The sequence below is a fragment of the Ostrea edulis genome, chromosome 1, assembly GCF_947568905.1.
Source record: "Ostrea edulis chromosome 1, xbOstEdul1.1, whole genome shotgun sequence".
Lineage (NCBI taxonomy): Eukaryota > Metazoa > Mollusca > Bivalvia > Ostreida > Ostreidae > Ostrea > Ostrea edulis.
This window is the reverse complement of record NC_079164.1, coordinates 95,185,854-95,206,731: the sequence shown is the minus strand read 5'-3', so window position 1 is coordinate 95,206,731 and position 20,878 is coordinate 95,185,854. Positions and strand designations below refer to the sequence as shown.

General features: G+C 35.0%; 2 protein-coding genes across 2 annotated transcripts in view; one reads left to right on the top strand and one right to left on the bottom strand.

Annotated features, from left to right (window-relative positions):
• Positions 1-1,948: 1,948 nt before the first annotated feature.
• On the bottom strand, positions 1,949-14,882 carry LOC125672944 (NEDD8). Its single transcript, XM_056167060.1, has 5 exons — positions 14,770-14,882; positions 14,656-14,673; positions 10,202-10,231; positions 8,999-9,081; positions 1,949-2,834 (listed from the first exon to the last, which is right to left on the bottom strand). The coding sequence occupies exons 1-5, from the start codon at positions 14,785-14,787 to the stop codon at positions 2,750-2,752; spliced, it is 234 nt and encodes a 77-aa protein (XP_056023035.1). The 5' UTR covers positions 14,788-14,882; the 3' UTR covers positions 1,949-2,749.
• Positions 14,883-19,985: 5,103 nt separating this feature from the next.
• The window catches only part of LOC125672952 (TAR DNA-binding protein 43-like), a 7,525-nt gene continuing 6,632 nt past the window's right edge, over positions 19,986-20,878 (top strand). The window contains exon 1 of the mRNA XM_048909154.2: positions 19,986-20,347. Within this exon, the coding sequence (XP_048765111.1) occupies positions 20,110-20,347 (238 nt within the window). The 5' untranslated portion in view covers positions 19,986-20,109. The remainder of the gene's footprint in view (positions 20,348-20,878) is intronic.

The following is a 20,878-nucleotide window of genomic DNA, read 5'->3' as shown; positions in this document are numbered from 1 at the left end:
CTGTGTAAAGAGCGTGTTTAAAATGGCAGTTTTTGTCCAGTACGACAATTTAAGGGCAAAATTATGAATACTCATCGTTTCTTTGATCCCCTAGTGTGGCCCCATCCTACCCCCAGGGGCCATGATTTCAACAAACTTGAATCGGCACTATGTCAGGAAGCTTTCATGTAAATCTGTTTTTCTGTCCCAGTGGATCTTAAGAATTTAAAAAAAAAAAAAAAGATTTTCTGTATATACATGTAAAACTTTGATCCCCTATTGTGGCCCCATCCTAATACCAGGGGTCATGATTTTAACAAATTTGAATCTGCACTATGTCTGATGAGGAAGCTTTCATGTAAATTTCAGTTCTTCTGGCCCAGTGGTTCTTGAGAAGATTTTTAAATGACCCCACCCTATTTTTGTGATTATATCCCTTTTGAAGAGGGCATGGCCCTTCATTTGAACAAACTTAAAAGCCCTTGACCCAAGGATGCTTTGTGCCATGTTTGGTTGAAATTGGCCCAGTGGTTCTGGAGAAGTCGAAAATGTAAAAAGTTTACAGGCGATCAGAAAAGTTCACTTGAGCTTTCAGCTCAGGTGAGCTAAAATCCGAGGCCCCATTTCACAGTAGGTGTGGCATGATAAAAATCCCTCCCTGTTCAAAGGCCGTAAGCACCGAGCATAGGTTTAAATTTTGCTACCTACTGACCATGATCTGAAGAAAATTCAATCTTCTATACCGAAGGATTCATGCATAATCAAGGACCTGCTGGTCATGAACAGATTTTTTTTTTTCAATTTCCTCATATAGCCATTTAAAATATTTATCTCTTTTGTTGCCCCACCCTACTCTCCAGGATTGGTTGTATTACGTCCCATCAAAAATTGTTCACTCATATTGAGACATCAGCAGTTGTAGGTGAAGTACACAAATTTAGACCAATGTTTAGCGCTCAGGGCCGTATCAGTGAGGATTCTTTAACATGCCAACACCTGCCATGACAAAGGGCCTCTGTTTTCAAGGTCATATCCGAAAGACCCGTGATTCTCACTTCTAATTGCCGAGCGTTTGGCAAAGGAGCAACCACTGCCTATGTTTTAAGTCGTAGGTTTGACGCGGCCATGACACAAGCAGTACTCAAACTCACGAAACAAACGATCTACCACTGAACTACAATTTGACAAATCATGGATGATTCTCAAAGAATTTACTTGTACATCAGTCATATCCTGGTCATGTGATAAAAACTTCCATCTAAATTTGATAAATTATACCATTTGGTTTTATTCTTTATCTCATTTTTCTATTCTTTATTTTTCTATTCTAAATTTGATAGATTATAACATTTGGTTCTATTCTAACTGTAAACTATTGATAGATTATAACATTTGGTTCTATTCTAACTGTAAACTATTGATAGATTATAACATTTGGTTCTATTCTAACTGTAAACTATTGATAGATTATAACATTTGGTTCTATTCTAACTGTAAACTATGGTGTTCCTGCCACGTCTTGGAGATGTGAACAAAACTAAATTTAAACTTATATGAGGATGCTTGTAAATGACAAGGTCATTTGACACAAACCTAAATCTAAACTTGCATGAAGAAGCTTGCATATTACAATGTCATTTTGACAAACTGTACCATTTAATATATATCCTATATGTTTATTCCTACAAAAATGAGTTAACTTTGGTATCTTGATATAATCCAGGGGGTCAGAATCAAGTTGTACTCTGAAATGTGGCTCCATCCTACTACCCCTGGAGATCTGGGTTTGAACAAACTTGATACTTCACTACCCCAGGATGCTTGCTATGTATTAATCAACAGCAGTGTTAAATACATAACCTTCCTGGTTGAAAGACTGACCTTTTAGTAAGGCACTTGACTGTCATTCAACAATAGTTAGCTAAAAATGGTAACACTTTTCAAGAAACAATGTAGTCAGAAAACCACAAGATTTGATAGATCACTTTAATACAAAACATTTAGCTACAATTAATGCACACACTCATTTCTTTCATTCCTCATTCCTTCTACATCTGTGTTATTCAGGGGCGTATTTTTTAGCTGATAATAATTTAGCAAACATTTAACAACACAATAATATATTCATCAAAATTTCCTTATGCTTTTCATTAAGAAGGAAGATAGTGTAAATAAAAAGCCCTGCAACATTTAACTTCTCGGAAATACAACACAGAAGAAAACTGTTCATTGTCAACACTTCTTGCCTGATTTCTTCCACATACAAGAATATGTAAATAAGAATATGCCCATAATGTCATCATTATGTGCACTACATTGTGGGTCAATATAATTCATTTTTCCAGAAATTAAAAATATTTTAAATATAGGAAATTAGTGTGAAGCAAATTGGACATTTTTTTTTTAATTGATTGCTGAAGAGAGGAGATACTCAGTGTTATGATAGTTTCTAGTCACTGGTTTTCTTTTTGAAAAGGGGGGGGGGGCAAATTATATCCAGGTTTCTTGACAATATCTGTTTTTAAAAGGGGCAGGGGAAATTCAAGCTATATGTGTATTATCATATTTATGTAGTGCTTCTGTACTGGCTTGTGGTGTTGGAACAACCAAAAATACACATCAATACTGACTGAAGAACTTTGCTTGTTAAAGAATCCATTCATAAAGTGTTAACATGAACCTTAGAAAAATTCTTCCTAAAGCATTACATTTCTCTGTAATACCAGATGTACATTTTAATTATTTTTATGCTCATTGTTTATAGTCTCAATCACTGTCCTCCTCTTAAAGCCAGAACTAAATGTAGCACTGAACCCCCTGTCACTTTGTAGTCCTGCGCAGTTTTTTCATCATTCCTGAAAATAGACACAAAAAAATCATCTGCTGAAGAAAACTTAAATACTTCTTGAAATTTCATGAATATAAAATAGTGTTAAGGTACAACACCAGCATCCCAGCTGGTTTATCATTTATACAGAGTACTCTCTCATAGCATCGGCTGTGATTTTAAAGTGGACATCATTACACAGGGGCTAAACCCATTTTGGGCCCAAACTCTGTGATACCATGAATCTATATTTATGGTATCCCAGAGTTCCAAGCCCAAATGGACTTAGCCCCTGTGCATCATTATGTTTTATAAGTCACATATTTGTGCTTCAAATAAAATATGAGAAGGCAAATTCTTAATGCACTTTATCAAACTAAAAGACATGAAACAAGGCCCATGGGCCACATTGCTCACCTGAGTCACCTTGGCCCATATCTGAAGACTTTCCATATATATATATATATATATATATATATATATATATATATATATATAAATTGGCATGTAAAACCTTAGTCCCTATTGTGGCCCCAACCTACCCCTGGGGGCCATGAATTGAACAAACTTGAATCTGGACTATGTCAGGAAGCTTTCATGAAAATCTCAGTTATTCTGGCTCGATGGTTCTTGAGAAGAAGATTTTTAAAGATTTTCCCTATATATTTCTATGTGAAACTTTGATCCCATATTGTGACCCAACCTACCCCCAGAGGCCATGATTTGAACAAACTTGAATCCGCACTATGTCGAGAAGCTTTCATGCAAATCTCAGCTCTTCTGGCCCATTGGTTCCTGAGAAGAAGATTTTTAAAGATTTTCTCTATTTATTCCCATGTAAAACTCTGATCCCCTATTGTGGCCCCAACCTACCCCTGGGGGCCATGATTTGAACAAACTTAAATCTGCACTATGTCAGAAAGCTTTCATGTAAATCTTAGCTATTCTGGCTCAGTGGTTCTTGAGAAGATTTTTAAAGATTTTCCCTTTATATTTCTATGTAAAATTTTGATCCCCTATTTTGGCCCCTCCTACCCCCAGGGGCCATGATTTGAACAAATTTGAATCTGCACTATGTCAGGAAACTTTCATGTAAATATCAGCTCCTCTGGCCCAGTGGTTCTTAATAATAAGATTTTTAAATGACCCTATCGTAATTTTGCAATTTTTGTGATTATCTCCCCTTTGAAGGGGGCATGGCCCTTCATTTAAACAAATTTGAAAGCCCTTCATCCAAGGATGCTTTGTGCCAAGTTTGTTTGAAATTGACCCAGTGTTTCTGGAGAAAAAGATGGAAATGTGAAAAGTTTACAACAACGATGCCGCCGCCAACAGACAAATTCAGGTGAGCTAATGGAATGCATAGAAGCTTTCTCCTTTCGAAAATAATGCATTTTAAAAATATATATATGTACTATATTACTCAAGTAAAATGAACTGAATTACTCGGGACAAACTGTATTATGGTCTATAATATAAACTGCTAGAAAAATAAATAAATGGGAGACAGATGTGAATGTAAATTTCTCCATACCCAATAAAACCACAAATTAATAAAACCGGGGACATATTTTGACAAGCTTTCTATCCCATTCGCATGATCCATGACCTCATTTTTCTAATCCTGATCTTTGAACTGTTTGATTCCATGTTTTCATGATATTGTTGCATTTATTAACATTGTATTATCAAATAAATGATTTTCAAGTACATGTATATCTTGATTAATATTTTTCTTTAAAAGAATTTGACACCATGACAATCACATTTTTAAATTAACACCTGTAGTGAAAAATAATATAACAATATGGAGATAAAATAAACATGACTTTAAATGATTTCAAATGAAACTAAATGTGTCGGAGCTACATGTATATTCTGGCCTAAGGGCCATAACTTTGCCAAAAGTTATCTAAACAGACTCATATATATACTAGCAGAAAAAAGAAACTGCATTATTTAATATATGAAAAAATAACAATAAACAAATTTTATTTTTTGTAATACTGTTAACAAATGTATTTGTTACAACATTTCATAATCTATTAATGTTAACGTCGAATAACATCAATTTCAGCACACTATAAAGACACTGGTATTCAAACTTGAATTAACAAAGTTAATAACGTGTGTGACCACCATTTGCATTGATTTCACGCATGCTTGACAACGGTGCCTCATTGATGCCACTAAAGTGTTCAGAAATGCTTGAGGGATATTGTTCCAGATGTTGGTTAAAGCTTGGCCTAAATCAGCCAATGTCAATGGCTGATTTTGTAAACAGCGTAGACATCGTTCCATTTCATCCCAGATGTGCTCAATCGGTGATAAATCGGGGGAAACAGTTGGTCAAGGCAAGACATCAACATTCTGTTGAACAAAAAAGTCCCTTACTACACATGCAATATGTGGCCTTGTGTTGTCTTGTTGCAGAGTGATTTGATTTTGCTGTCTCTGTATAAAGGGTATCACATGGCACTGAATAATTTCGTCTCGATAGCGTACGCCAGTGAGATTTCCATTGACAATTTGTAGAGGGGTCCTTCCACATGCTGTTATTCCACCCCACACCATAATGCTACCTCCAACGAATTGTCGACGTTGCACAACACAAGTGTCCTGGTACCGCTCCCCAATGCTACGACACACTCTACAACGGCCGTCACTGCTATCCAAATGAAATCTGGATTCATCAGTGAGCAGAATATTGGCCCAGTCTTGTATTCTGAATCGCAGATGTCGTCTGCACCACGCTAGTCTAGTGATATGATGATGTTGAAGCAGTATTGGGCGCACCACTGGACGTCTTGGTCTGATGTTGTGTTCGCGCAGACAATTACGCACAGTTCTTGGACTGATTGGTCAAAGTCCAGGAATGCTACGAGCAGTCAAACTTGCTGTCTGAAAACGATTTCTCAGGTGCACAAGTCTAATGTGGTTGTCCTGTCGACGTGATGTCACACGAGGACGCCCAGAACGTGGTCGATCCCGATCAAGTGTTACCAGATTGTTGGAAACGTCTCCATAATGACTGGATGGTGTTCCGATGAACTCCAAAGTGTCTTGCTACGATATTTTGTGCCATTCCAGCTTGAAGCATCCCAACAGCACGATTACATTGGTTTTCGCCGAGTCATGGCATGACAGAAGGGTAAATTTTGTCAAAACTAAAGTGCTTTCCTTAACGAATAGTGTCCAAACAAACCTTTTACACCTCTTACTCCAAACAGTATTGGCCAGTAAAACTTGTGTGTACGAACACTTCAACATGTGTTCACTAATCATGAAAAAGTCAGTGCATCTGAGTCGGGTACTATCCGATATTGTTCAAAAACATCAACTTTATCGATTGTTTAAATTTTATAAATATAAACAATAAATAGAGAAATTTTTTACTAAATTTCATAATGCAGCTTCTTTTTTCCGCTAGTATATAAATACTTGACCTGTGAATTCGCATGATGTATATACCTAAATCCCAAATTTCAATTCAAAATGTCCATGTATGACTGAGTTAATGAGCAGAAACTGTGAATTGTTTGGAAATTTTCAAAGTCCAAGTGGTTTAACTCTTCCAAAACTTATTCAATCAGAACCAAATGTGAAATTGACCTGCATATTTTCAGGACATATCTGTACTCCACATTTCAATTCAAAATGTCCATGTATGACTGAAATAACGACCAGTTCACTAAATTGTTTGAAAGTTTCTAAATTTAAGGGGCATAACTCTGCCAAAAATGATGTGACTGGATCTAACAGCTGCTTATTCTCCTAATGTATCTATAACTCTATATCCTAATCTTCAATTCAAATTGTCCATTTATGACTGAGATAATGAGAGGAAACTAAACTGTTTTAAACTTTTTAAGCCCAACTCTGCAAAAAAATCATTCAACCAGAACCAAACTTAATTATGACGGAAGGACGAAAAAGAGTAGTACAATATCCCCCGAACATTTCACGGCTATGGCATAAGAAAAGCTGTGTACAGTGTATATATAGCTTATCATAAGAACAAGCTCTGTTTGTTAAAAACAAATACCCCTAATTGTGGTCAAGTTCCAATGTGGACCTTATTAATATCTGTTTATAGTAACAGAGCTTTCATCCAAGAGGCAATCCAAACCAAAGTATTCATCAAACTTACCTATGGCACAGGCAATTGTATCATTTGGGTTCAAATTTACTATCAATGTATCAGGTAAAAGTACTGGTGACTCTTGATAAAACTTCGAGAAATCGAGAATTTGAGAGATCGAAATTCGGAAATTGAAGGTCCGCCGGTATGGTTCAGATTTTACAGTAACCGGAAATGTTTACCAACAAGATCATATGATATCATTTTGACATGTTTTACTTCATATTCGTCAGGTAGTTTGATATCAAAATAAAAGTCCTTATTTTGCATTAATAAAAACATTTCAAAGTTTATGTATTTATTTGTTCTTTATTCATGCTTAGATAGGCATACAAAACCAAGTCCCGATGATTCAAAGCTTTACTTTCACAAACAAAACAGAGCACAATGTTATGTCCCTTTACCCAAAGCAAAAATTCTAACGAATGAGTAAAACGATGTTTTAGAGTAACTTTACTCAAAGAACAAACTCGAGAAATTTAACAGTCTGTAGATCTCTAAATTATGTATAAAACTTACTCTCTCGTTGTCACGTCAAAACAAATTATAGATTTTATTCATAGTCGGATTATATATAATTTTAATCATCCCGACACAAGACAACAACAGGGTTCGAACATAACTTTTTCAAGCACTAGTCCGTACGGACTAGTCACTATTGATGTTCACTAGTCCGCAAAGCATTTCACTAGTCCGTCCAGTATATCAAAAAATGATCTTCATTTTAATCAAACTAAACGCATCACAGTTGCAAACAATTCGATTTCTGACACCTACAGAAGAAAAAGAGACCACCATATTTTATTTCGCATTCAAGATCTTCAAAAGCATACAATATTTACCTCCGAGTTAATCCTTTGATAAACGTCCATAAGTGCGTTCGAGATCGACGTTCCTGTTGTTTTGGTGTTCAGACCTTAGAGTCACAGGAGTTCGAAATTTTATCAAGAAAGTCAATAAAATTCACTCGATTGACCAAGTCATGAGCTATAGTGTTATGAACTACTGTGTTATAGTCGCGAATGACGAGAACATGTGCATACAAACGTGCATGTTCTCAGACCACAATACTTGCAATTCTTGCACCTAGAACACATTCTCGTGATGTGTACTCGGCGTTCGGAATCGGCAGGAATTTGACAATGTGTGCACGTTCGAAGAACGGCGGTCTCAAACGCACTCCCTGTGGTTGGAAGATCAGACTGTCATAGTCAGGCAAACACCTGACCATGCAGGTAATCAACCATAAGTTCAAACATCTAAGAGACTCAGACAAATCTTGCTAAAATCTTTACCAATTCAAAATTGATTTTCGGATTTTCACTAGTCCGTACGGACTAGTGCTATAGAAAGTTCACTAGTCCGACACGTTTTCTACTAGTCTCGGACTTACGGACATGAGTTAATTTCGAACCCTGCAACAGTGTAAGGTGTAAACTGACCAATTAGCCAATTATATACTCCAGTGTGTCACCTGAGTCACCTCCACAAAGAAGCACGGGCGATGTTCCAACTATGTAAACACCTAATGACCCCTCTGGCATTAAAAAAATCCAGGTAAGGCCCAAGCGGAAATTATTACACGCTTGAGTAATGGTGGGTATACGCTACCACCACTTCAAGAGATCGAGAGTGAAAAACAATGAAATGTGTTTTACGAGACCCAAATTCACTTCGAGAGATCGAACGTTCGAGAGATCGATAGTAAATTTGCTTTGTTATGTAGAGAAAAAAATCAGGACCATGATTTCACTTCGAGAGACCAAGAACTTCGAGAGATCGAAGTTCGAGCTATCGAGAGTCACCTGTACTCTTTACTAGTAAATATGAACCCAAGCGAAACAATTGCTTGTGATCTATGGTGCAAATATGAAGCCTCAAACTTGAATCAGTTCAAATCTTATAGCAAAGGTTAAAAGTTGTTGATACAGAAGAAAAAAACTGTTGGAATCTAGCCTACCAACAGACTAGAAGTATTATATGGGTATATAAAGCTACCATAATTTATCTAGCACACTATCATGCACTATGACAAAGTATTTTATACTCACATTTGTTTACCGCTGAAAATTAATCTCTGTTGTGGAGGGGGAATTCCCTCTTTCTCTTCTACTCTTTCCTTTATTCTCTCCACCTTTAACAGAATTTGTTTTTTTTTTTTTATATATTTGACAATACTGTAGATTATATGTTCATGTATGATTTCCATTAATTTCATAATGATTTTAAAGTAAAATCGCAAATATTGCTATAATAATATAAGACAAAATTTAAAATTTCCAACAAAACATTCTTACACATATCCTACAAATTTCATATTACTGACATTTTAATAAGTGTCTTATACCTCCTTAATCTACTTATATTTACAATATTCTGTACTATGCTATACTTCCTTAATCTGTCTACTTATATGTAGAATATTCTGTACTATGACTAGTGATGAAACGATTGTCGCCGATGATCGATTGTCGGTCGTTCAGAGACCCACGATGCTACTAATCGATTACAAAATAAAAGTCGCCGACATCGTTGACCAAATAAAATCCGGAAATCACTTCAACTTTGTTCAAATTTTATTTTCTGTATGTCAAACCCGATCAAATATAAGCAAAGAAAATGGCGGGAGATATGAAGGACGGTAACAACAATGACATTCAACGGTCAAAATAAAGGAGTCTATCTCTGATATCTTTGATACATTGAGATTATAGATAAATTCCATTACTTGATATATTGGAATTCTGATTTATATACCAGTGAATAAATGAAACAAAGAAGAATTCAAATGTTGTTTCCATACATTTAATGATTCTGTTACATCTAATTTGAGGGGAAAACACTTAAATGCCAATTCCGATTATAATCGATTATTAATCGAGTACATGTGTCCGATTATTGCAGATAATCGATTGTGGTTTTAGGTCCGATTGCCCATCACTAACTATGACTATACCTCCTTAATCTGTCTACTTATATACAATATTATGTACTATGACTATACCTGCTTAATCTGTCTATTTATATGTACAATATTCTGTACTATGACTATGCCTCCTTAATCTGTCTACTTATATGTAGAATATTCTGTACTATGACTATACCTCCTTAATCTGTCTACTTATATACAATATTATGCACTATGACTATACCTCCTTAATCTGTCTACTTATATGTACAATATTATGTACTATGACTATACCTCTTTAATCTGTCTACTTATATGTACAATATTATGTACTATAACTATTTACCTTGTCTGTAGGTTCAATGTCGATTTCTATCTGTAATAGCAAACAATTAATTATCAGAAATGGGAAAGAAAAGCATTTCTTGGGTTAATTGATACCTTTCTTAAATACTTTTTAAGCACAAATTTTAAGAGGTACACTGCATTACCATAATGCAGGCTGTCCAGCACCCTTGGACAAAAAATAAGGGCAAATTTTAGGGGTAAAATTTTAAAAAATTAGGGCTAAATTAGGGCAAAAATTAGGAATTTTTAACCAAATTGCGGAAGTTTTAATTATTTAAAAGGACTTACCTTGTCAAATTTGACAATAAAGAAACTCACATGACACACAAATAAGATGTAAGTACAGGAAGGGCGTATTCCAGTGTTCCATGGTCTCAGCTATTATTGGCTATAACCTAAAATCTCAACTCTTTATCACAAAGTCACAACCAATAAACAAGCTTGACACATGGATCCACAGGTCAACTGCCTTTCACTGCATCAGCATTATCTGAATAAGAACTGCAATCTACGTTAATAACACACATTTTGTATGAATGCATTTTGATTTTTCAAGAATGATAAAAAAGTAGGAATTGACATGAAAAATAAGGGCTTTTTTAGGATTTCCCCTTAAATTTTACATTTTTTTAGGAATTTTAGCAAAACTGAAAAAAATTAGGAATTTTTGGGCCACTGGACAGCCTGCATAATGGCCAAATTCTTCTTAAAACATGAAAAGATAAATATCAGCAATAATCATTTATTTCTAGCTCAGTAGGTTAGCACATCGACTGCTGCACTGTTGATCACGGGTTTGAGTCTAGCAGGGTTTAAAAAAATTTTTCAGATTGCTTTCTACTAAAACTGCATTTTTTGATTAAATAAAGTAAACTTGAAAGTTTTCAATTTCAAAATATTGTTGTACATATATATGAGCCTGAATAGCTCAATGGTTAAAGGTCCTGGATTTCGATTCATGGTCCCACCCAAAATTTCCTCCTCTCCTAAAGTACAATATTATCTCAGAGACTCCATGTCAATCATAATTGTAGCTGTTTTCGCTTGACGATCGATTCTTTTAAAGATGTTGTCTATATTGTATTTTGGGGTCAATTACAGCAATTAAAAGGGGGAGGGTTGTTCCAGGAATCAGGTGGGACACAAACAGGATATCGGAACTAGAAAATTTTGGAACTCTTCAGAAAAAGAAGTTACGAAAGTTATGCATCACTTGTATTATAATACAAATTATGTACCCCCCCCCCCCCCCCAGGACTGTCACTGTCCGTTTTGGTACAGGGTCCGGGTCCCATTAGATTGGGAAAATCATTGATGTTTTGGGTCAAATTGGGAAATTTTACATTTCAGGCCTTGTCGAAAATGCGTGAGAAGTCATAAGTAAAAATCGAAATTAACACGATTTAATTTTTTTTATACACACAATGTAACAGTTTGTGATATTGGGAATTTCTAGATAAGTAAACTGGGTTGATTGGTTGATTGATGTTTTCCGCCACACTCAACAATTTTTCAGTTATATGGTGGTGCCCAGTTTTTATTGGTGGAAGAAAGAACCCAGATACAATGTACCTGGGAAGTGACCACCGACCTTCCGATAGTAAACTGGGAAACTTTCTCACTTACCGGCGCGAGCGGGATTCGAACCCTCGCTGACAGAGGTGAGAGGCCATGTGATTTTGAGCGTGATCCTCTAACCACTCGGTCATGGAGGCCAGTAAATTGGGAATTTTGGGTTGTTTTCCCAATTGGGAAGGGTAGTACGATTATCGGACCCAATTCAAAGAGATTGACGGCCCTGCTCCCCCTACCATTTTTTTTTGACATTTGAAGTACTTATCACGTTATTATCACATACAACGTTTGTTAATATTACATGTAAAGGTCGATTTATCAGCTGGTCACTTGTTATAGTGGCAGTGAATGGTAGAGGAAATGCAAGGCTGAACCCATGAATCGAACTCATACATGTACTGAAATATAACACCCTCTAATGATTTTGGGGTTTGGGCAAAACTGCGTTTCTTGCTACGCTTAACTAAGACTTTTCATACAAATATAACGGCACTTATTTTCTCCATTTGCCCCCACCCCTCAACTAAAAAAATGATGCTAAGTGCCTGAAGTCGCTATACCTGATAGTAATAGTAACGTGTGCTTGTTTAATGAAAAGTTGCCCAAGTTAATGCAGAAAACATGATCTCGTTGGACATGCTAAATATTGAAACCGCAATGGAATCAGAGATGAAATAGTGGTTCTGACATTCCGTATTATATCACATGCTGTTGTGCTTTTGACTGAATAAAGCAACAGAGTCAAATTTGCTGAAATCGAGTTGCTCACGAAACTCAGTGGTTGTCGTTTACATTATACATGTAGACTTTTCCAGATAAAACTGATGACTCCTGTGCTGTAAAAACACCACTGAGGAAATGTAATGCTAAAAGTTTAAGTTAAAGGTTTAATTAATCATATTTCTGCAATTGTTGGTTAAACTTTTAAAAAATCACGAATAGAATGTTTTGTAATAAATGTTTTAGATTTCATAGAAATTAGAATTTAGAGCAAAAATGAGTTGAATCACAGGCACATGAATTTCTGTTAGCAAGTCCAGGGTTTGACATTAACGCACGTCTGACCGAATGAGTCTACTAAATTATAAGTCCGGTCGGGTAAAATGTCGATTTACTAATCTGACTGGTCATGTTGAAAAATTTCCAAGAAACTTTACTTTAAACCATAATATATTTTATTCTTAACTAAAAATTTAAATGTAAAGAGTTTGCAAGCAATTTTGAACCACGGGATATAATCTCTATTTTTAGTTCTAATAGATAACATCGCAGTCGGAAGAGATGTTTTACGACATCTACTCTATGTTTAATGTGTGCATTCGAGATTGCCGTTCTTCGTACGAGTATAAATTCCTGTCGATCCCGAATGCCAAGTACGCAACCCGAGAACACATTCGAGCACATGTTCTCGTCGTTCACGACTCTGAGAAAGGAGCACAAGAACAACATGAACGGCGATCTCGAACGCACTCAATATGTGTCAAGTTATGTTTAGGATAAATAGATATATATAAATTAAATTCATTTAAAAAAAAGAAAACAACAGTTGGTTTGAATTTGGTATAAGAAAGTGTTTATCAAATTAATAAATTACGTCGTAAACAGCCATTTTTCGATGTTGACTTATGTGCGGGAATGTCTCTATATTCAAATACGACTTCTCGTCCTCAAGGAAAGATGTCCCAAGAGAAAAGAAGGAAAAGGTTGGGAAGAAACAAAGCAGGGTTTATTAAATTGAAATTTAAAAAAAAAAATGGTTGAGGTCATTTTATTCTAAATGGACTAAAGAGTTTCTGTACCGGGTAGAATTAATGTGTTTGAAAATAAAAGCATCAAACTGAATATATGACAAGACTAAAGACTTTTTTGAGACAATTAAATGTTTTTTTGGTTCAAATTTAACGTTTTGCATTTGAATTAAGTATTTAAATATGTAGAAACTATCAGTTTTTCTGGAAAGTTGGTCAGGACTAGTGGATGTAAGGTCAGGTCTAGTGAAAATCATTTTAAGTAGCCTGTAAAGTAAAGTAAAGTAAATTTTATTTAAAGTCGGCACTATATACATTCAACATGTCAAACACAAGCTCTGTAGAGCTTTTTAACCTGACTGGTCTAGCAGTCTATGCGAAAGACATCGGACCGTCGGACCTGACCGATGTGCAGTGCCTAAGGTCCGATGCGTCATTTTTTACACCGGACCGGTATGTCCGATGTCTCACTGTCCGGTTTTGAGCTTTACTATTTTGACGCGGAGTCATTTAAATGTTTGTTATAAGTAAAAACTATCACACAAATCCAAATACGTAAATGAATATGATTAAAACCGCATGGACCGTCTAAAGTATTATGCGGGAAGGATCCCTGGTATAGTATTACTGGTATAATAAATAAGATTTCCTTGGTTTTGCATTTTCACGTGTTTCACTTTTATACATTAGGTTTTTCGGTCTGACAAAATTTGGTTCGGTCCGGTGTGTTCATTGATTACACAGGACCGAATGTCCTGTGTTGTCAAAAAAACTTTCACATAGACTGGTCTAGTGCTCAAAAGTAAATGTCAAACCCTGAAGTCGCTCAATAAACCCAAAGATCGAAAAATCCTACCCCCTCTAGGAATCTTTGGCTTTATTGAGCGACTTATTGACAGAAATTCAGGTGCCTTTGGTTGAATAAGAGAAGCTTTATTTCTAATCGGTATGTCATAAGAAGGACACATAAGCTCCAGGGAGCTTTAAGACCGACAGTATGAATAATTTTTCAAAGAAAGCATATTTTTCAATGAAATCTATATCGTAAAACATGAAAGTTGACTCGTTTATGGCACTACGCTGCATATTTTTAAACATGATCTGTATCGTTAATGTTAGAGAAGCTTACCTCCTTTCCAGTCAGAGTCTGTAAAACAAAACGATTAATTTTAAGTTCAAAAAATATACAAACATGTTCATATAGAAGAATTTTGTTTTCAATATAACTTTGTTATTTAATTACCTTCACTTTAATCAGCATTTTTCTGAGTTTTCTTGCCTTGACGAAATACCGTATTCTAAAAGTACTTCCGGTTATTGACTTGATAGTTTGTTCATAGATTATTTCGGAACCTTTTTAGCTCACCCGTTCTTCGATGCGACCAAGCCCGATTCTGTTTATGTGCAAACTCTGACTTAGTCTCCGCCTCGTCGTCATGTTCTTTTGAGAAAGGAGTGTTGAGGTGATGGACAGCTTACCAACAGATATGCTTATAAAAGTTTAAAGGATCAATTTCAGGACAACCAAAGAACACACCCCACCCCACCCCCACCCCAAAAAAAGATATTGATATATTGTCACTAAATTATCGCAGTTAAAATTAGTTCAATTTTTATATCTCTTCACTATATACACATATTTTGGCGTGTTATGTTCCCCATTCTCTACCCAGAGTTCCGCGCGCAAGTGAAGCTTGCGTAACGCGCCCTCTGGTATGTAGGTGGGAAATCACTCAATAATTCATCTTACACATGAATATAAATATTTGGGAATTATTTTCAGTTGTAATGGCAAACTTAAATATGCAGCTGAACAGCTAGCTGACCGTGCACGGAAAGCTTTTTATGCAATTAAACATTCCTTGCCCTTTTATGATAAATTATCTGTAAAAACTCTTCTAAAACTTTATTCTGCTCTTATTGAACCTATCATTTTATATGGTTCTGAAATTTGGATTTCAGACTTTAATATTAACATTAACAATTGTGACCAACTACCCTTTGAAAAAATACAGCACTTAATATTTAAAGACATTTTGGGTGTACAGAAAAAAGCTTCAAATTTAGCCATCAAATATGAACTAGGAACATTCCCCATTTGCTTTAAAGCTCTCCTCTCTATTTTCAAATTTTACAAAAGACTAAAAAGCTATGATGATGAAAATGGTATTAGAAATCCAATACTTATGGCTGCTAAACTGGAAGATGATAACCTTTATAATACTGGCATACAGGAATATTGGCAAGGACAAATAATAAAGTTAAGAAATAAGCTAAATCTTCCATCATTGGATATTGATAAAAGCACATTTTACAATTACTTGAAGAATTACTATATTGATAATATTAACATGCAACTGCAAAATACTGAATTCTCTAAACGTGGAAAATTGCTATTTTACAGTAAAATTAGAAAGAACTATGAATTACAAGACTATTTGAAATTTCCAATTGCGAAAGTAGTACGCTCTAGATTAACAAAACTAAGAATATCTGCCCACCCTTTAGAAATTGAAACTGGTAGATATTCAAAACCATGTATTCCAAAAGAATGTCGTTTTTGTCAGTTTTGTAAAACTACTGTTGAAGATGAGTTACATTTTTTATATGACTGCTTCATGTATAAAGATATAAGAAAGAAATATTACCCTTTGAACATCAACAATTCAGACGATGATATATCAAAGGAAAACCATTGTAGAGTACTATGCAATCCTGTCAATGTAGTTCATGCTAGAAGGTTTTGTGAATTTTTACGTGAATGTTTTGAATTGCGCACCAAAAGTAGAGTGCTATAACTACATTTAATTTATGTAATATGCAATACTAAATTGCATACATAGTCTAATATCACAGGTACATATCAAATATATACTTGTATTTACATATATGTAAATGAACTGTTAGTAATTAGTTTATTGCCATTATATATCTCATATTGTGTAACATGATTGTATGCCAACATGCTTGGTGAATCAATAAATAATTGAATTGAATTGGAATGTCCCTTGAGAGTGTGTATAACATCAACCTTCAATAACCCTTCTGTTCAGCAATGGACTCGCGTCCACATGGCGTGCAATGTTCACTCGTGTGAATATATCTTTCCCTAACATTTATCTGTTTATATATAGTGCTCATAATTTGAAATAAGCGTTTGGGTATGGATTGTATTCTTTGGAGATCTTTTCTGAGACATAGCATACACATGTGCGTTATTTCATACAAAACGAGGATGCGAAGTGTCCCTTGTATAGCATGCGCACAGTGCGTGATGGGAAGTTTAACAAACAACTATTGGGGCCGATTTGATTTTAAGTCATTATTGCGTGTAATAATTGAATTACTAAACACATCAAATCAAACATTGCTTTCATGATTTTAAAGGAAAATATAACTCGTACAATAATCAATCTCATAACTAGGAATGCAAAATAAGAGTTGGGCAAACACGGACCCCTGGATATACCAGAGGTGGGACCAGGTGCCTATAGGAGGAGTAATTTAAGCATCTCCTGTCGACCGGTCACACCAGCCATGAACCCTATATCTTGATCAGGTTTACAAACGGAGTAATCCGTGGTCAAATAAGTGCATACCAAGATCGGCTTAACAATAGGTATGAAACACATCAGATAGCATTTGACCCAAAGATCGGTTGTATTGGCAACCTATATCGTTATAACGACCATAGAAATTGTGAAATGCTGACTTAATTTAAACGAGACCGTTGAAACCCTTAAATTGTAACATCAACTCATCAATATTCAATTCAATTCATGCGCGCAATTATGGAGCGCCAAATTAACATAAACTCAAATAATTGAAGATATCTTCAATTATTTGAAGATATCATCAATTCAATTATTGCTCTCTTTAATTGAATTAATGCGCGCATTAAATCAATTATTGCTCTCATCAAATGAATTAATGTGCGCTTCAATTCGATTATTGCTCTCATCAATTGAATTAATGCCCTCATCAATTGAATTAATGCGAGCAATAATTGATTTAATGCGCGCATTAATTCAATTATTGCTCTCTTCAATTCAATTGATGCGCGCATTAATTCAATTAATGAGAGCAATAATAGATTTGATGCGCGCATTAATTCAATTATTGCTCTCTTCAATTCATTTGATGAGAGCATCAATTTAGTAGAAATATTGCTCGCAATAATTAATTTAGAGCTCGGTTTAAATAATTTGATGATCTCTTCAATTCAATTGAAGATATCTTTAAATCATTTACAATGCTTTTGTATAAGGAATTAATGCGCGCATCAATTCTTTTAAAGAGAGCAACAATTCAATTAAAGATATCATTAATTCAATTGTGGATATGTTGAATTGAAGATATCTTTAATTATATAGTTGCTCTCTCTAAAAGAATTATTGCTCTCTTCAAATGAATTAAAGATATCATTAATTCAATTGAAGAGAGCAATAATTGAATTAATGCGCGCATTAAATCAATTATTGATATCATCAAATGAATTAATACGCGCATCAATTCAATTATTGCTCTCATCAATTGATTTAATGCGCGCATTATATCAATTATTGCTCTCTTCAATTGAATTGTAGCGCTCATCAATTCAATTGTTGATATCATTAATTCATTTGAAGAGATCATTAATTCAATTGAAGCGCGCATCAATTCAGTTGAAGAATTAATGCTATCATCAATTCAATTAATGCGCGCAGTAATTCAGAATTGAAGATATCATTAATTATTTGAAGAGATCTTTAATTCAATTGTTGCGCGCATCAAACGAATTGATGATATCTTCAAATAATTGAAGATATCTTCAATTATTTGAGTTTATGTTAATTTGGCGCTCCATACGCAATAGCTAGGCTATTTGAATTTATGCGCGCAATAGGTTAATTGAATTGATGCGCGCATCAATGTGGTAAAAATATATTGCTCGCAAAGTCATTTGAAGATATATTTAATTATCTACAACGCATTTGTATTTAAAGAATTAATACGCGCATTATAAAGGTTGTATTTTATCATACCGGTAGAAGACCAATCTCTAAAGCTTACAAATGCCGTAAAACGATAACAATTATTGAAACTTACCTGGAAAAATCTAAAGGGTTTAATACTTTATATAACACTTATCATCATTTAAAGGCATAGGGTCTATCTTTTATCTTAAAAATGACATCATAATATTTTGCAAGAAGAACTCCAAAAAACAAAATTGTAGTATTAATTTTGAGTTATCTATAGCTGCAGCGTTTGGAAATTGAAGTCATTTTGACGTTTTAGCCCTTTATAAAAAATTTGTCTGGAGGACAATATATTAAACTGGTACCCCGCTGATTAGTGGCTATACACAAAGATAAGAGATGCGAAGTCAACAGGGTACCAGTTTAGGCAAATGAGAACAGGGAATTATTTTGTAATTACTATCATATCCAATGTGTTTGTAAACATTCTGATGAACTTTTTGTGATTTTTTAGTTATGCTCTTAAATTTCGCCACCTTTTTGGAACATGCAAAATTTCACCAATATCTTAGACCCTATGCCTTTAAAAAAAACCACACAACGCGAAGTAAAAAGAACATATCAATAGTAGTGGCAGAGTGCCCAACTACTACATTAGTATTCAGAAGTCATGTCACTTAGTGGCATGGCTGTACTCCAGGGCCATGATTTGAATAAATTGGAATCTGCACTACCTGGTGATCATGACTAATCATGACCCTGCTGAAGACGATTCCCCATATAACCATGTAAAACGTTGATCCCCTGTTGAGGCCCCATCCTACTCTCCGAGGCCATGGTTTCTGTAGATCTATACCCGTGGACTGAATATGACACTGTTGCTCTTCAGAAGAAATAAAAGAGTTTTCCTTACGTATTCAAATATAAAACTTTAAATTAATTACCATACTCTGGGGCTATCATTTGAACAACTAAATCTATACTATTATATATGAGGAAGATTAAATGCAAATTAATATGCCCCCCCCTTTTTTTTATATATCCCCTGGCGTAATGTAAAACGCGACTTCTGCATGTTTGCTGAAAGTGCTATCTTGTACTATATTCCATGTCTCAAGAAAACACGCTATTTGTTAAACGTGTACGTAAGAAAGGGTAAACATACATGATGTCATGAAATTTTTTAATAAATATCTGTGTTTAAAAAAAAAAACCCAGAAAGTTTTAAAGTATATAAGGTTTTATTTGAATGTTTTCTTCCTTTTTTCTTATTTATTTATTCAATTTTTGTTTGTTTTTACAAAACAAAGGAACAAATATCCAATACCAATAAAAAAAAATATGCAACACAAATGGAAAAGACCAAATCTTGTAACGTTGGACATACTATGTACCGATTGTTTTGTAGCTGGACTTTTTTTTTTTAGCCATCTAGACATAAAACATGCTTTAAAGATGTCTATGGTTGAGCAAAGCAGGCACTAAACTAAAGACAGTCGGGATCAATATTCATTTAATTCCAAATTACAAATGGCGGTGAATAGCCAACAAAAATATTTCTGTTTTAAGGTTTTATAATCGACATTAGTATTCGTGAATTTTGCTCTTGACTTAGAATTTCGATGGCACAGTATATACAAGTTTGTGACGAGGAGGGAGATGAGCCGATAGAAATTCCTAGCGAAGACGACGGCTCGTTGTTGCTTAGCACGCTCGCAGCGCAGTTTCCGGGGGCATGTGGGATGAAATATAGAAATCCTAGCACAGGCAATTTCCGCGGAATAAGATTGTCAGAGGGTACACTACATCCCCCAGATGGAGTGTGGGGGAATTTTGTATACATTGTCGTATTTCCTAAAGGTAGGTTGATTGAAAAGACAAGAAATGGTCTTAAACTAGCCACAAACATCTTCCTCGTTTAACAAATGAGTCACACGTCTCAAGACTTTCGTTTATGTCACGTTTTAGGGGTTTTAATTTGCCTTCCTGTATTTGTATAGAATTGTTGTTGAAGCATTGCGATCGCCCTAATCTGAGTACACACGTCAAAGTTGACACGTTGGAGCGAGCGCAGCAACATGTATACGCCACAGGCGGATCCAGAGATTTTCCCCTTGGGAAGTGGGCTCCACTTCATGCATTTTTTAGGGGTCCAGTTAAAACTATTTTATAACAGCCAGTATTTTACAACTGGAAAAGCTGCAAGTACATACAAATAGGCAAATAGAATTATTTTCTAACCAACTCTTATAAGTGGTGGATTCGGACCTTCCATCCTCCCATTTATGCATGCCTGATATAGCTTCTACCAATGGAATTATTTTGATTTTACAAGAATATGTGAAAAATCTGTAGTGTATTGAAAATCGCACAATAGGGTAATGAAAATCT